General features: G+C 43.3%; 1 protein-coding gene and 1 long non-coding RNA gene across 4 annotated transcripts in view; both read left to right on the top strand.

The window, feature by feature from the left end:
* Positions 1–790: 790 nt before the first annotated feature.
* The window catches only part of LOC309377010, a 182,052-nt gene continuing 166,285 nt past the window's right edge, over positions 791–16,557 (top strand). Inside the window, exon 1 of the long non-coding RNA XR_014171362.1 lies at positions 791–910. This is a non-coding gene — a long non-coding RNA (uncharacterized lncRNA). The remainder of the gene's footprint in view (positions 911–16,557) is intronic.
* Positions 1,125–16,557, top strand: part of PIK3CD (phosphatidylinositol-4,5-bisphosphate 3-kinase catalytic subunit delta) — a 50,893-nt gene continuing 35,460 nt past the window's right edge. The window contains exons 1-3 of one of the 3 annotated variants that reach the window (XM_081923505.1): positions 1,125–1,143; positions 9,541–9,605; positions 15,485–15,648. In XM_081923505.1, the coding sequence (XP_081779631.1) occupies positions 15,508–15,648 (141 nt within the window). In that variant the 5' untranslated portion in view covers positions 1,125–1,143; positions 9,541–9,605; positions 15,485–15,507. Of the gene's footprint in view, positions 1,144–9,134; positions 9,606–10,666; positions 10,689–15,484; positions 15,649–16,557 lie in introns of those variants that run through there. The other 2 variants (XM_081923504.1, XM_081923506.1) reach the window with 2 other exon arrangements.

The raw sequence follows: 16,557 nt of genomic DNA, 5'->3' as shown, positions 1-16,557 counted from the left end.
CAGGTGTCCTTTTGAACAATGGTAACACCTCCTGCTTTCCTAGGTGGATGTGCATAAAAACAAACAAACACAACCCTCTGGTAGTTGCAGGTCTGACCCCTACTGCGCTGACCTAAAGATCACATCATTTGCACCAGCCACTTTTGAATGTGAGGGAATGTGGCTCTTGGATGGAAGAAAAAGGTTGTTTCCCCCACCCCACCCCGGGTCCACTTTTAGGCTGTGTGCACACTGTAACTCCCTCAAAGAATTCTGGGAACTGTAGTTTAAGGGTAATGTGAAATTGGAACTCTTTCTCAGCCGGAACTTGCCGGAACCTCTCAGGTGGGCATCATTGCCATTCTAAGAGAACAAGGAAGGTGTTCCTAGTGATCCCTGGCACCTCTTTTTCTATAAAAATAACACTGGGTCAAACCAGAGAGAGAAGGGTGTGCTTTAAAAATTGCCTTAGAAGAATCCCAGCATGCAGGATGTGAATAGCTCAACAATTGGCAGGTCAATACATTCTGTTGCCTGAGGCGGACCAGTAAATAGCACCCACCCACAAATCCTGACAAGTGCATAGAAAACCCCACAAGAATCTCCCTGGCTATAAAAATACAATAATAATGAACTAAATATTTTGCAGCCCTCTCATGACATCCAAATCAGCCGCCTGAGGTGGCTGCCTCGCTCTGGCTAATGAGAGGGCCGGCCTTGTTAACCGTAGCCTACTCTATACAGTGGTACCTCGGGTTACATACGCTTCAGGTCACATATGCTTCATGTTATAGACTCCGCTAACCCAGAAATAGTGCTTCAGGTTAAGAACTTTGCTTCAGGATGAGAACAGAAATTGTGCTCTGGCGGCACGGTAGCAGCAGGAGACCCCATTAGCTAAAGTGGTGCTTCAGGTTAAGAACAGTTTCAGGTTAAGTATGGACCTCTGGAACGAATTAAGTACTTAACCCAAGATACCACTGTACTCACTTTGGATTAGCCTCTTTCCTTGATCATCCCTTACAACCATTGGAAATATAACTGGAAAAAATTAGTTTGGTTAAAATTCCGGATCATTGGAAATCTCACTTAACGGTGTATTCCTGATTGTGTCTACTCAGAAGCAAGTGCTGCTGAATTCAGTGAGGCTTACTCCGGCCCCAGGTAAGTAGGGATATTGCTGCACCCTAAGCTTGTAACTGAGAGCTTTATTCATTTGTAAAGCACTAACCTCACACCAGGCACTGATTATTATAAAGAATGAAACAAACAAAAATCAAAAGGCAGTTTTTAAATACAGTGGTACCTCGGGTTACATACGCTTCAGGTTACATACGCTTCAGGTTACAGACTCCGCTAACCCAGAAATATTACCTCGGGTTAAGAACTTTGCTACAGGATGAGAACAGAAATCGTGCTCCGGCGGCACGGCAGCAGCGGGAGGCCCCATTAGCTAAAGTGGTGCTTCAGGTTAAGAACAGTTTCAGGTTAAGAACGGACCTCCGGAACGAATTAAGTACTTAACCCAAGGTACCACTGTAGTGGTTAAAATCAGTGCAATTTTGCATCAACATGTTGGTCCACTGTGAAAAGCTTATCCTTGATCTCAGGAACCATTCTGCAAAATTTGATTAAAATTTTGGTAAAAAATGTTCCCAAAATTTGGTAAAAATCAGTGCGTTTGAAGGGTGTAGTCCGCCATCTTTGTTCAAAATGGCGTCCAACTGATCCAAACATAGACAAAAACCTGCTCCTTCATCTCAGCAACCATCGTGCAAAATTGGGCTGTGATAAGAGGTGACAAAATGCATAGGAAACAGACAAACCACTTTCCAAAATACATAGTAATGTAGTAGAAATGTATTAGCAGAATCCTCTGCTTTTTAGTCAGCGATAGCAGCCGCATCTAAACTACCTGAGCTGCAATATTGTGACTAGTCTGTCTGGACGTCTGGTTTTTGGTAAGGAAATTGTTTGAGGTTAATGTTTCTCGACCTGTAAGGAAATCCAGCATTTTTGTAAAGCTAATGTGGTTTTTTCCCCCTTGTAGATTTACCGGTACATTCTTGTTTTCCTGAGCAAACCTCTTGTTTGTTAGTTATCTGTTTTGCTGTGGATTATTCCAAAACTCTAGATTTTCAGAATGCCACTGGTGTTATAACTTTTTTAAACTGGTTTTTAATTTCAAGTAACAAAACATACTGATACCTGATGTGACCCGTTGCGGCCGCAAGAAGCCCCACTAGGGCCTGCCGCAGGCTACAGAATATTGAGGGGGCCCAGCACCCTCCTTGAAAATGGGGGGGGGGGCTTTGGCTCCCTGGCACCTGCAAATGGTACTCCTGAGTAGGGCTAATTTTGGGTCTGGTCGTAACGATTGTTCCATCATTTGATTAATGAGCCTGATTTGGCTGCTGCGCAAAAGGAGGAGTGTTGAGTTATTGGGACTAAAGTGGAATCAAAAGATAAATGTTCCAATCAAGTCTGAATTTAGAAAAAGGTTAACAATGTCTTCTTGTCTATTTTCCAATAAGAGAGTGAACACATGAAGTCTCGGCCGCTATTATCCTCCATTTTTAACCATGTGACCTGATCAGAGCCTTGTAAAATCAAAAGGATATTGTATAAGTGAGCAGAGTCTTTATATCATCCGTTCTTGATCCTATAAAGGTAGCCGTGGTCTCTTGTTAATATACCGTATATATATTTGCCAATTATTAACATGAAAATTAGGTATGTTTATTGGTAAGACTCAGAATAAGTAAAAGGAAAGCGTGGTAACAGCATCATTTTTGTTATAGAAACTCTGCCCCCAACCATGACAATGTTAGCTTTAACCAATTTTTGAGCTTAGTTGTTAAATCTTTTGCAAGGGAGTAAATTTCAGTTGGTTTAGTTTATATAGATTCTTAGGTATATTACAGAGTTTCAGGACAGTTGTTTTGTGCCAATGCAGTTGTAGGTCTGGCAGGGTGTGTATACACACCAGCTCAGATTAGGTGAATTTAACTGTTAACCCGGATATTGTGCCATATATAGGAAGCTGGTGCATAACAGCAGGTAATGAAGTTTCAGGATCAGAAAGGAATAGTGCAGCATCGTCTGCAAAATATTGATAAGATGGGTTTTTCCAAATAATTCAAAACCTTTTATCAACATCTGCTTTCAGTGCCAAAGCTCCATGGCCAGGGCAAAAAGCAGAGGCCATGGGTATCTCTGCTACGGGCCCTAGCCAATGGGAAATGTCAAAACCTGGACCTGTGACCCATAGTATAAATTATAAAGCATATCCACACGGGATGCACTAATACCAAAGTGTTGTTATAACTTGTAGGACTATAGAGCTAAGTCAGGCAACTCCTGTGTATTTATTCATTTACTTATTTATTTTTCAAACTTTTATAAGAAAGCATCACATTACAATGCACATTTTAATTGGGATGGGAAACCAAACTGGACTTACTTTTGCATAATAACAGCCTATATCATGCTGCTGCTGCTGATTTGTTGGTTATGGTGCTACCTTTTAACTATTTTATTGATTATTGCTATTTTGTTTTATGAGTTATTGTAAATCACTCTGGAAGTTTTTAACTGGAGGGCAGTGTAGAAAGGCTTGAAATAAATCAATGCAACTTAATTTTATTTATTTATGGTGATTGCATTCAATTTTTCTGATGCATATGAGGCCTCAGAGTAGCTTATAGCCTGGGCTTTTCTTCTGTTGGAGCTCACCGGAGCTCAGCTCCAGCACCTCTCAGGTGGACACCATTGCCATTCTAAGAGAACAAGGGAGAAGTTCATGGTGAGCTCTGGCACCTCTTTTTCTTGAAAAGTAGCACTGCTTATAGTGTATGCAAGTAATGCCATCGGCATCAGAATGAAAAATATTTCTATTTACATAAAAATGCAATACTGTTGTCACGCTGTAGTTTGCATGGCTGCCAACAGATGGCTACATCAACTCTAGTTGAAGCGAGCATGGCGGCCAGGAAAGCTATTTAGTGGGGATGGCGAGCAGAGTCAAGGGTAGACTTTGGTAATCTTTCATAAGATTTGGCCCTGTGTGAGGCCAAAATTTGGCTCCCCCAAACCGATTTTCTCAATTTTGCGCCCTCTTGGGGAACCACCTGCCCTGTCCTAAATGCAGAGCTGGCAGAGTCTACCAGCCTCTACCAGTTCAAGAGCAATAATCCAGTACAGTAGTTAGTTGATTAATCAACACAGTACCGGGATCAGCTGTTTAATCTACCAGTTAAAATTCGGATTGCTTTTTTATCTATTATCTAACAGCAGAATTCTGCACAACTTTATGCAGAAGTAAATCCCAGTTTATTGAATGATTGCTCCCAGGGATGCTCACTAACCCAGGAGTAAATCCGATGTGAGTAGATACCGGTATTCCTAGGGTTGGGTTATGCTGCACAAAGGCTCTCCAAATTACACCTTGGTTGCAAAAAAACAACAACCCTGATAATTTCTGTGGCTTCACTGAAACATGCAAAAGACATTTAGGCTAAGCTGGGGGAAAGGGCAATGAATAAATGAGTCATCTTCTCGAAGGAGGTTTGAGTGTCTTTGCAAAGATAAAATGTGTTAGATTGCAGGAAAAAAATAGCTGCACAGTTAAATGTTTCCTCTCCTCTACAACCCAGGTGGTTGTTGAAGACTGGTAACATTTTAATCAGGCTTGAAGTAAATTTTATTAAAACGCTGAAGATAAAAATTCAATTACAAGGAGAAGTGAATTGCCCAGTTTGTCCTTAAGCATATAAATATTTCCTCTGTGCTTTTACTGAAACAATCCTATGCATTTTACTTAGCAAAAAGACTACATAACATATCCCAACATGTTTAAAGCACACGACGTCCCCAAAGAATCTTGGAAACTGTAGTTTACTTCTCACAGAGCTATGATTCCCAGCACTGTTAACAAGCTACAGTTCTCAGGAGTGTTAATTTTTTAAGCCATGTGTTTAAAATGGATGGTGTGTACACAGCCAGTGTGTGCTCATGTTGCTGTGCAGCCTTGCAGTGCTCTACTTTGAGCGCCACCTAATAGTGCCCCATTCTACATCTTCTTAGCTGCCTTCTGCCCTGCCAACTGCAAAGATGGATCTACACACAGGAGAAAACACGCTATAAATAAGTCAGAAATTAGGCCGTTATAACAAAAAAAATTAAACCCCATTGGAAAAATGCGTAGAAGAATTTAACTGCGTTCTAGCATCATTGGTGTTGCATGTTTATAGCGCATTCAAATTGTCATTTCTTTCCTAATGTGGCTGAGTCTCAACAGTCACCAGTCGCCATCACTGACTTTATTACAGTGATGTGTTTTGGTGTAATGGGAAGCTGTTCCTAAGATTACGAGTGATCAAGGCTGGCACGGCTAACAAGACGTGGACGCAGATTTTATTTTAATCCCTGGTCTATTGGGGGCATTGCTAATTGTTTGCTATTTGTATGGCTTTCCATGAAATTTTCATTAAACTCAGTAATTTTGGAGGGTTGTTAAATGCATTGCTAATTGTTTGCTATTTGCATGGATGGGCGTGTTGTTTTAATTAGTTTAACGTCTTTGTTTTGCTTTTGCTTTTTAAATGGGATATAAGCTTGTTATATATGGTTCATGGGGCCAAGCATTTAAGAAAGGCGGACTCAGTCTAGTTCTGCACCCATGCACCGATGTGCACCTGACTGGGTCTTTTAATAAACTGTGGCACAAAGGCAGGAATTGCAGGTGGTGCTGAAAACAGCTGTCCAGCTGTGGAAGATGGCAGTCTCCAAGGACTAACCAGCCTTCCTGTTTGTCTTGTGGTGGTAATTAAGCAGGCAGCCTTCAAAAACATTTTACTTTGTCCCGTTCGCCTATTAGGGTGTTGAAAAGGCGAGGAATGGGTGACGCACAATGAGCTTTTTAAGTTGCCTAATTGGCCATAATTGTCACAGAGCTTTTTCTAAAAAAGAAAAAGCGGCAGCCTTTGGGATGTTGGGCAGATTCCTAGAAGTTCAGGAAGTATATTATACTGACTTCCTTGGTCCATTTACCTTGGTATCATCTCTGTCCCATCCTTCGCCAGCCTGGTGCCCTCAGTATGCTTTGGGCTATAGCTCTGCTGCCCAGGGACAGATGCAAGTTGTATTCTAAAATATCTCTAGGAGGCAATGGCTTGCCAAGATTTCCCCAACCCTACCGGGAGATGCCATTGGTGATTGAACCAGGGATCTTTTGCATATAAGGCAGAGGCTCTACCACTCAGGTGTGGAAACTCCCTCTTAAAAGTAAAGCGAATATTCTAGTCCTCATGGTTTATTTTATTTACTGTAATTAATGAGAAGAGTCTCATGCTCGACTGACTGAGGTAGGCCAAAATGTTACTCAAATAAAATGTGGGGTGTGATAGCAGAAGGTGCCTCATTTGTGGCTGCCAAGTGAGGTTGCCAACTGAGCCGGGGGGGGGGGGATCTGGGTCTGTTCTTATGCCTTTATGGGCAGCGTGAGATGCAGAAATCACTGTGTGTGTGTGTGTGTGTGTGTGTGTGTGTGTGTGTGTGTAGAGATAGCAGGGGCATCATAATCAAATTATTTGAGGTGCTAAAGCTACAATGGGCAGCTGAAAAGTTAGCAACCACACATTTACCAATTAGCGCACAGCAACTTCCTGGTCAGACGTTCAAAAGTAATTGAACCGAGACACTTCTTCAAATAAGCAGAAGTTGTCTTCCGGTAAAAAGTGACTTACAGAAATATCTCCACATATAGCAAAGCAGGGTTGAAGGATTAAACCATCACCACCACAACCACCACCTCAGAGAAGCTCTGTAGAGAGATTTGTGATGGCTAATAATTATTCCCTTATTAAAGGCATTTTCTGCTTGTCCGCAGCTTCCAAAGATTGAAGGGAATATGGAGTAGTAAAGCAAATTGCAAGTGCAATCTTAAAAACATCATAGACAATAAAACCATGAAAGGGGATTGTAGGAGGGGCACAGAGCACCCTGAAGGAAAGCCTGTTGTCTTGAACATAATTACAAATTATTTTTTACAGTCCAACGTGTTCTTCATGGATACATATGTAGTGATTTGTTAGATTTTTGTACAGTGGTTTTCAAATGTCCTGGAAGTTGAACATTTCTGTTTTTGAATGCTGAAAACCCGGAAATAAATGCTTCGGTTTTTGAACAAGCCTCAGAAGTTGAACATGCTACGTGACTTCAAGATCTGGAGGCGTAGGTGTTGGCTATTGAGGTTTCGGTTTTTGAACATTTCAGAACGGATTACGTTCAAAAACCGAGGTACCACTGTACACTGTTGATCGAATGAGAGCCGAAAGCTTATGGTGGGTGCATCAGCTATAGCTGTAGATTAGCATGGCATCTGCCAGTGTAGTGCGCACCAGGAGCATGGAACTTCCATCAGCCTCACCAAGTCCAAAACACCTGGAGGGGCAGCAAAAGTTGGACTGGTTGGCAAAGAGCTAATTGCCCAGAGTTTCTCTTGAAATAAAAATAAAAATGGAGGTTATTTTCGTTCAGACGTATGTAATGCCACCCCAACTGAAAGAGAAACCTGCTAGCAGAAATGGCATTTCCTCATGACAAGGAATAGAATCTTTCATTTCTTAAACACTGCCTTACACCTTTTTTCAGTTCTGCATTCTTACAGCGAGGTCATTTTCAGTGTGGGAATCTTCCATGCTGGGCCAAGGAGAGTGGGGAGGTATCAGTAGACTACCCTCCAAGTGTCCCTATTTTACAGAGACAGTCCTGGAACTACAAAAGCCATCCCAGTTTCTGATTTGATCCCAAATGCTTGGGGGTTTTGACCAAAAATGGGGGGTAGAGAAGGGGAGTGAGAAATGCTCCCATTTTTATCTGAGAAATGTTGGAGGGTGTGCAGCAGTGTGGGCGGGGTCCCAAGGGCCTCAAAATGAATAGCTTATGACTTTAAGAAACTGCTGCGGAACTGGGGCAGGGGACAAGATTTGTGGAAGTACCAAAAATAGCGGGGGGGGGGGGACCCAAAAGGTGGGAGGGGAGAGGTCCCTAAACAGGTCCGTTGAGACTGAGCATGCTCCATGGGCATGGAATGCTGAAAACTCTTTGTGTGGAGGCCAGGGGTCACCAATTTTTCTGGCCTAGTGGGCATATTTTGAATTTTGAGAGAGTTCTGGGAGTGCCTGTCACAAAATGGCTGCCATAGGGGAGGTGGTTAGTAAATGGCAGGTAATGATGATAATAATAATAATAATAATAATGCCACAGCAGAGAAAATTGTGCACATTTTGAGATTTTGACAAGGACTAGAACCGCCAGACACTTTCAAATATGATTTGGCAATCCTGTATGACATACAGTGAAACCACCATTATTAGGACAACCTTCGTCAGAAGTCTAGCAAATCTGGAACTAAATACTTGGTGACTTGTTAAAGGTGATCGTCGACTTCAATTTTAGCACGTCTGCAACCACTGATTCTACACGCCTGTTTTCATAGTTTGGCTTTTCACCTATTATTTTCCGTCTGTTATAATTGTTCACTCTGTTTTATATATAATGACATTATTTTTTAATAATAATAATAATAATAATAATAATAATAATAATGGCGGACATGGGAAGCATGGCATAACAAAAAAATTAGAGATACCTGAGGGTATGTTCTGCTCATAATTATGGATCTTTTTTGTTTTCTAGTTAAATCTGAGAGGCCCCATGGTGGTAATAGGCACTGGACTGGCAACCCTTCGTATAGGTGGATGGAATAGAGTATTCTGAAAAAGGGGGTGTTGTCCGGCTGGCACCATCCAGAAGAGGACTCCACATTGTAATATTTTGTTAAAGGCCCTACTAGACATATCTAAAAGGCCACTGATGCTATGTGTGCTGCAGTGAACATGTTTAACAGCTAAAACTGTGCATAAAGTGTTTTTGTTTTTTTAAAAATAATATTGGCAGAGAAAAATCAGATGTTTAAATCGACTCTTCAGAAACCCTGAATCACTCGGCACTCAGGATAAAACAGCAGCAATAAGCTGGAAGAATGTTTTTAAGTGAAAGACGTTTTTTAAGTGTAATACGTAATGGTTTTCCTAATGTTTTAACCGCTTTAGGACTTTGCTTCCGTTTTCAGACGTTGCATCTCTTTGCCGCCCTGCGCTCCTTGAGGAGGGAAGGCAGGGTGCAAGAAGCGATGGCAATGCCGCAGGGCGTCCTGTGTGGGGCTGCCCTTGGAGGCTGTTCGGGCCGGGGTGGTTGCCTGGACTTGAGGGCTGATGGGAGTTGTAGTCCAGAACCATCTGGAAGGTAGCCGGTTGAGGAAGGCTGACCCTGTTGCTTTTGTGCGTGTTGCCTGCGAGAAAAAGTTGTCGGCAAACGCTTCCTGTTGCCGCAGAGACTTTGCAAACGGTCCCTTGGAAAGCGCCAAGCCCAGCCTTCGGGAAGGAGGGGGGGTGCCGAAGACTTCCTAGGCCGGCGTTCTCCAGATTCTCCCTGGCAAGGTTTATTTTATTTTATTTTTTTCAGTTCAGTTCAGTTCATTTTCATTTTTATTTTCAGTCGGCGCCGGTCAAGAGATCCGCTTGCTTTCCTGCCGGGGAAGTGATCATGGATGCTATCCTCAGGTCAGTAGAAGGGGTGGTGGGCGCATCATGAATAAAGATTTGACACTGTATGTCAGCCTCTGCCCTCCCAGGAATCCACAGTCTTCTCCAGCAGCTGGTCCTACTCGGAGTAGACCCATTGAAGTTAATGGGCTCGGCTCGTTTAGGCTCATGAATTTCCATACTCTGAGATGGATCGTAGCAGGCGGCAACGCTTGGTTTATTCTGGGTTGTATCCAGCCCTTACTAAGAGTAGACCCTTTGAAATTAATGGGCAAGGCTAGCCCAGGCGCAATGCTTTTGAATGGGTGTACTCATGAGTAAAACCTAGCAGGGATGCAACCCTCTGACTTTTATCCTGACTTTGAATTCTACCCCATTCCAATCCTCCCAATTTAGGAGCACATGATGCTTGTTTTTCTCTGTGATGCTTTTTCTTTTCCTTTTTTGAAGAGATGCGGGGGGGGGGGGTGACTTTTCTGGGCTGAATTTCAGCCTTTGGGAATTATGTGTCCTGTTACCCAGAGGGGTAAATGTAAAATGGAGGTGAATGGAAATCTAGATTAGTTTCTAACGGTTGCTATGTGCACGTATAAGACCTTGAGCACAGTGCCTCTGAGCATGTTCAGAGTGCCCTTAGAACACTGTCTTCTACCAACTCAAACTGTTTATTCAGCCTGGTGTTCTGGTAGAGGACTTTCCCAGCAGATGCTGCCTGATTTATTTTATTTTATTTTAAGTAATCTTTATTAATTTAAATTACATATATATACAAAGAATTTACAATCTCATACTACAAAAAATTAAAGAAAAAACAATTAAGAAAAGAAGAAAGAAGAAAAAGCAGATTTATGTGCATAAAAAAACCTTAATCTTCCTAATTAATACTTAAATAAACACTTAAATAAAAAAGACTTCTGACAAAACGAGTCTTCCAATAATTCTCATTGTACTGTTTATACTGTTCTTGTTTTTTTTCACACAGTTTTATATTGCTGCCTGATTTATTTTAACTGGAGATGTTGGGGGACCTTCTGTTTCTGTGAGCCATTAAACATTTCAGATTTGGCCATGAGAGATGCAAGGGCTCTGTGTCAGAACGTTGTGACGTTATAGGTACCTTTGTTATCCATGAAAATCTTTCAATAAAAACAAATTAAAATAATGATAATAATATTTGCCTGCATCTCAGCATCCTGACCTAAGGTGGGTAACCTCAGCAGGCACACTTATATTATCGGATTAAAAAGTGGGTCCCCGAAATCATGTTTGGCTAAAGATTTAGCCTTGATCTGAAAAGCTGGAGGACTGTTGCAAAGTACCGGTATATAAAATGTTAAAATTGGGGCTTAGAGGTCTGAAATAAAGGATGTCAGTTTTGCAGTTGGGGTGGTAGATATTGTTGCTTTAGTGTTATGGGGAGAGGGGAAGAGTGGTCTTACTGCCAGGGTGTGTATGTCTTTGTGTGGAGCAGACTTGATATTTTTTTAAGGATGCTGAGCACTCTGAAGCTCAAGAGCTATGGGGTTGTTAATCTTCATTGTGGGGCCAACTGTTTGCTTCTTTCTCCTCAACCTTTTGAAGTATGACATGTACTGAAAAAAGTTTTACTTTGATTTTTAGGGGGGGGCGGGGAGCAGAAGTATTATATGCCATGCTATTCAGTTTTAACCCAGGCAAGAAATAAATAACACCACGGTTCGGGTCTGTACTGGTTTGTTTATCTCAGCTTTGAAGCTAATCCCTATTTTGGTGAAAGATCTGGTATTCTGTGAATCTTCTCATTTCTTTATTTTAAAGGGGCATGCATTTATAAGACTTTAGTCCTCATTGCTATAGAGAGAAGCTTGATAAAGCTAATCCGCACTCCTGTGCAAGATTCGGTATTCTTGGGGTACCTTGGGGTACAGATGCTTCAGGTTACAGACTCCTCTAACCCAGAAATAGTACCTCAGGTTAAGAACTTTGCTTCAGGATGAGAACAGAAATCGCGCAGCAGTGGGAGGCCCCATTAGCTAAAGTGGGAGCTCAGGTTAAGAACAGTTTCAGGTTAAGAACAGACCTCCAGAATGAATTAACCCGAGGTACCACTGTATGTATGTATTTATTTATTTATTTATAAGAGGGCTTACATTTCTAAGGTTCAAGTCCTCTTTGTTACAGGGGGTGGGGAAAGCTTGTGAAACATGGGCAGTGTTTGGCTGTTGGAAAATGTTTCATTTTCCTTTGAATTATGTATCAGTATATACAAACATGCATTATATTGGTCTCCTCCCAGCTTTATTATGTCATCCTCTTCCTGTTATGCTCTGAAAATACCCCTGGCAAATAAATGCCTCATCTTTGCAGATGTCTCCCCCACCCCACCCCACCCCCCCAGTGCGGCCTGTAGAGGTTTTTGTTTCATGTGTTGTTGTTGTTGTTTTCTATCCTAAGAGCAAGTTTGCCTGGCATTGTAAGTGCTTGGCAAGTCAGATTTGTAATAACAAAGCACTTAGTGTAGGGCTACTGCGTTATCAAGGGGAATGATAATTTGCTCTCTTTGCTAGCAGAGTAATATTTCTGCCTTTGTGACCTGTAGATGGACAGGGCTGGCTGGTAAACTAGCTTTGCTCCTGGGGTCTGTTGTGTGTGGTGTGTGTGTGTGTGGGGGGGGAAGGTAAACTGGATTCACCCCCTCTGATGTCCGAAGAGAAAAATGCAGGAATGTGGCATAAGATTCCAGAAATGGAATGGGAGGTCAGCAGCCATGGACTCATGATGTCACAGCTACGACGTCACAGGCACTGACCTTTAGCTCCATGCGCTGCCAGAACAAAACATCTCTCCCTGCGGGGGGTGGGGGTGGGGCAGGACAAGGAAAGTATTTGCTTGCTGTGTGAAGAACTCCTGTTTCTCAGCAACTGTTGTTGGCAATCTTGCCTGTGCTGGGAAACGGGAACTTAACTGAGAACAGGCACTGTCTGGACTGATTTTATTGATGGCTGTGGACTCTGCTTGGAAACGACCTGGTCTGTTTTTTTTTATTTAAAAAATCTCAAGTGACTCCAAACAGCATTACATTCTGCTTGTTACTCAGTGTTCGGCACAAACTCTACTGTCAGGAGGGAACATCTGATTCCGCACCCGTCTGACACACCCCCCCCCAATCATTTGAACGACATGCTCCGAAGCAGAGCTATTTTGAATTTTCATTGTGCAGTATATTTTCAGTGGCATTGGCTGCCTTTGGATGTTTAGTCAGCATTGGAAAGATGAGCTGTAACAATTTTAAGATAAATAATATTCTGAGTTAGGAACATAGGAAGCTGCCTCACCATTGTTCCACCTACGTCTAGTGTTGTTCCACCTGAGTTCAGTGATGGACATGTTTGGGGAGCATGTGGGAAGTCCTAAATTCAGTCCTTATCAAAGGGGTGAGGAACCAGTGGTCCTCTAGATGTTTTCAGTCTGCTCTAACCATCTCTAACCATTGGCTGGTGGGAGTTGGGAGCCCAACTACGCCTAGAGGGCCACAGGTTCCCCATCCCGGAACTAGACTGCCACTTTCCTTTACTGCCCCTACCTGCCTCCATCACTTGCCTTCACTGCCCTGAGTTTGAATAATAGAATCAACCCCCTGCAATGCAGGAATCTTTCGCCCAACGTGGGGCTCAAACCCACAACCCCGAGTTTGAGTCTCTTGCTCTACCGACTGAGCTATCCAGCCTCAACTCTGCCTTCCTCTAAATGTTGCTGGACTGCGATCCCATCATCTCTGACCACTGGGGCTGATGGGAGCTGGAGTCCAGCAAAGCCTCCCCAGCCTGCCATCTCTGCTTAGAAGTGTAGTGCAGTGGTGCAAGAATGATAAGAGAACTTCCAAGTTCAAAATCTACCGCTCGGCTGTCTCTCGGGCTTCTTACCTACCTCACAAGGCTGTTGTGAAAATTATGAAATGCAGTGGATGGGCGGGGTAGAGGTGGAAGAGAGGGAAAGAACCAGGTACTTCATCTGGGAGCCTTGAGAAAATGGGATAGAAAATGTGAAAAATAAAAGCATTGTTTTGTTGACAGGTGACAGGGAAAAAATTCTTTCTGTCTGAGACTCTGGAAATCTGCTGCCAGTCAGAGCAGGCAAATTCAGCGTAGATAGATCAGTGGTCATGCTTAGTTGGCATCCACATTTAAAAACACATTGAAAGCACATGGCACCCCGCAAAATAATCCTGGGAACTGCAGTTTGCTAAGGGTGCTGGGAATTGTAGTTCCATAGACGTAAGCTACCGTTCCCAAGAATGGTTCCTCCAAAGAATCCTGGCCACCTTTGTTTGTTAAAGGCTCTCAGAATTCTAGCTCGGGGGGTGGGGTAAAGTAGTTCCCAAAGAATCCTGGGAACCACAATTTACTAAAAGGGCTGGGAATTGCAGCTCTGTGTGGGAGTAAACAACAGTTCCCAGGATTCTTCTTTGTTGGGGGAGTATCATGTGCCTTAAATGTGTCATTTCAGGTGATGTGATGTGAGCAGGAACTGCTAACTCTCACCCACCTCTCACCCTGCACTAATGTATTTCAAATACAGCTGGAGTCTCCTGGGGCGGCATCAAATGTGTTTTTGTCCCGTCCCCCCCCCCCCCGGCGGCTCACCCCCGCCGAGTCATCCCTGGCTCAGCTTATGCATCTGTAACTCAAAACAAGCAACAGTCATAAATGCTTCTGGCATGCCAAAGCTCATCTTGTAAACATGTCTGGGGTTTGATGTGTGTGTCCCGGCTGCAGAGGGCAGGGAGGGTGTCAGTGAAGCATCTTCTCTATTTCCTCTACTGAGCCCCCCCACCCCGCCTCACCACTCAGCACCCCCACCCCCCCATGCTTATATTTCCTTCCCTTCCTAGGAAGTTGAATGTGTGGTTTGTGGTGGCTGCATCTTGGCCAAAAGGGCTCAACAGATAATAGTTTTTTATTTATTTTTTTAAAAAGCAAGAACCACAGACTGCATTTCTGGGAATTTTTGCACCCAGCTTAGCAACAGATGAGGAAATGGCACATACGCTCTGAGGGGCTGTCATGCAAAAGTGGTGAAGACTGACAAACGGCACCCGAGGGTCCTGCAAGCTGCATTATTTGGGGTGGGGTGGGATGTTGCTTCACACACACACACACACACACACACACACACACCGTTCTTTCCCAGAAGGTTCTGGTGCCTCCTAGTCCTTTATCAGGTGTATTGTGGTTAGAAAGTCAGCACCTGGCACCGTCAGGATTTACATGGAGATGCTGTACTGGGAAGAAACCTCACCTGCTGAATCTCTGCCTCTCAAGTAGCTCTCTTGGGAAAGGGTGCAAGATGGCTAATCTTTTTGAGACATGGTACCTTTATATTATTACCTTTCAGAATTAAGCATTGGAAACTTGCAGAGAGGCATAACTATTATCGCATCCATCCCATTCCAACTGAAAGGGAGACCTCCTTCCAATAATTATGGTGGGGTGGAGGTGGAAGTTTGAATTTGGGTGTGCTAGGCAACCAGTGACTTCCCTTTACTACTTATGGGTCCAGAAAAAATAGGACATCTCTTGACAACTGCCACGATCCTGGTGATATTTTCATTAGCATTTATTTCCGGCTAATGATCAGGTGGCGAATCCAGCCTCCCAAACTTCTTGGTATTATTTTGCGCTCTCTTTTTTTGGTTAAGTTTCTAGTCCTTAGGATTATGTTCCTTCTCATAAGGACTGCAAACTTGCTTGTCAGGAAAGACGAAAAGATGATCCAGGTGCTAAATTCTTTGTTTATAAACCCCTAGCTAGTTTCAGCCTGTTTGGGGGCAAAACTGAAAACCATCGCATATCTATCTGTCTTGAGACCTTACAGATACTTAAGTTTAACTTGTCCTCTTTGCTTCTCCTTGGTGGCAGGTTGTAGCTGAGACCGGAGCAGGATGCCCCCTGGGATTGCTTGCCCCGTAGAATTTTGGTCCAAAGAAGCGAACCAGAGCATTCAAGTCGACTTCCTCTTACCCACTGGCATTTACTTGACCCTCTCCATTTCCTGCAATGCAAGTCTTAACACCATCAAACAGGTACTCAGCTCTTTCTCTTTTTATCTTTCTCCATCACAACGGAGTTGCCAAACTCATTCCACATGTTTTCTGTAAGCAAGAGATTGTGCAAGGTCCCGAGGTTCTCTGATGCATCCCAAGCCAGGGCTGGAAAAATTCCATGAAGCTAAAATGTTGTTAGTGAAAAGAACTAACAACATATTCACCCAAGGGCCAAATGTGGCCCTCCAAGCTTCTCCTTTTGGCCCCCTGGACTCTCTCCCAAGACACACCTCTCAACAGCCCTGCCCTGTTCCCTCCTCACCTAGTCAGATGGGCAGGGTACTACTGCTGCTGCTGCTACTAGTACTACTTCAATAATAATAATTATTATTATTATTATTATTATTATTATTATTATTATGCCCAGCTAGGATAGGTCATTGAACTCTGAGCATGCCTCTTGCTTGCTTTCGTGGACGGAGGATAGAGACAGATCTCTCTCTGTGTGTAGTCTACTATACAAAGATGAAATTTGCATTCATTGCCCTACCTACTTTCCCCTCTGACCCCTCCCACCATTGGAATGCGGCCCCTGGAAAGCTGCCCAGGAAGGAATGCAGTGCTCTTATTTGAGAATGGTTCCCTGTCCACCTTCTGGCCCTTGCAGAGAACTGTATGCACCTTTCAGACCCTCCCAGCAGCCAGCATCAAAGGCAGAAATCCTTCTATTTCCCTAGCCTTGGAGCTTAGCAGCCAGCCGTTTTGTTACAGGAGCTGAAGTGCAACCTGGGCAAAGCAGAAAGTCACTCTCTGTTTATCAAATAAAGGAAGTGGCAGTTGACCTGTTCGAGGTGAGATTGCACTTCCCCTTCTTAAAAGATCCAAGATTGCATCTTGGCAGGTGCATCTAAGACCTCATCTATTCCAGGAAATGCCCACATTTAGTTT

Source organism: Podarcis melisellensis, assembly GCF_964234715.1.
Source record: "Podarcis melisellensis genome assembly, chromosome: 8".
Taxonomy (NCBI): Eukaryota; Metazoa; Chordata; class Lepidosauria; order Squamata; family Lacertidae; genus Podarcis; species Podarcis melisellensis.
This window is presented reverse-complemented; position numbering and strand designations above follow the sequence as displayed.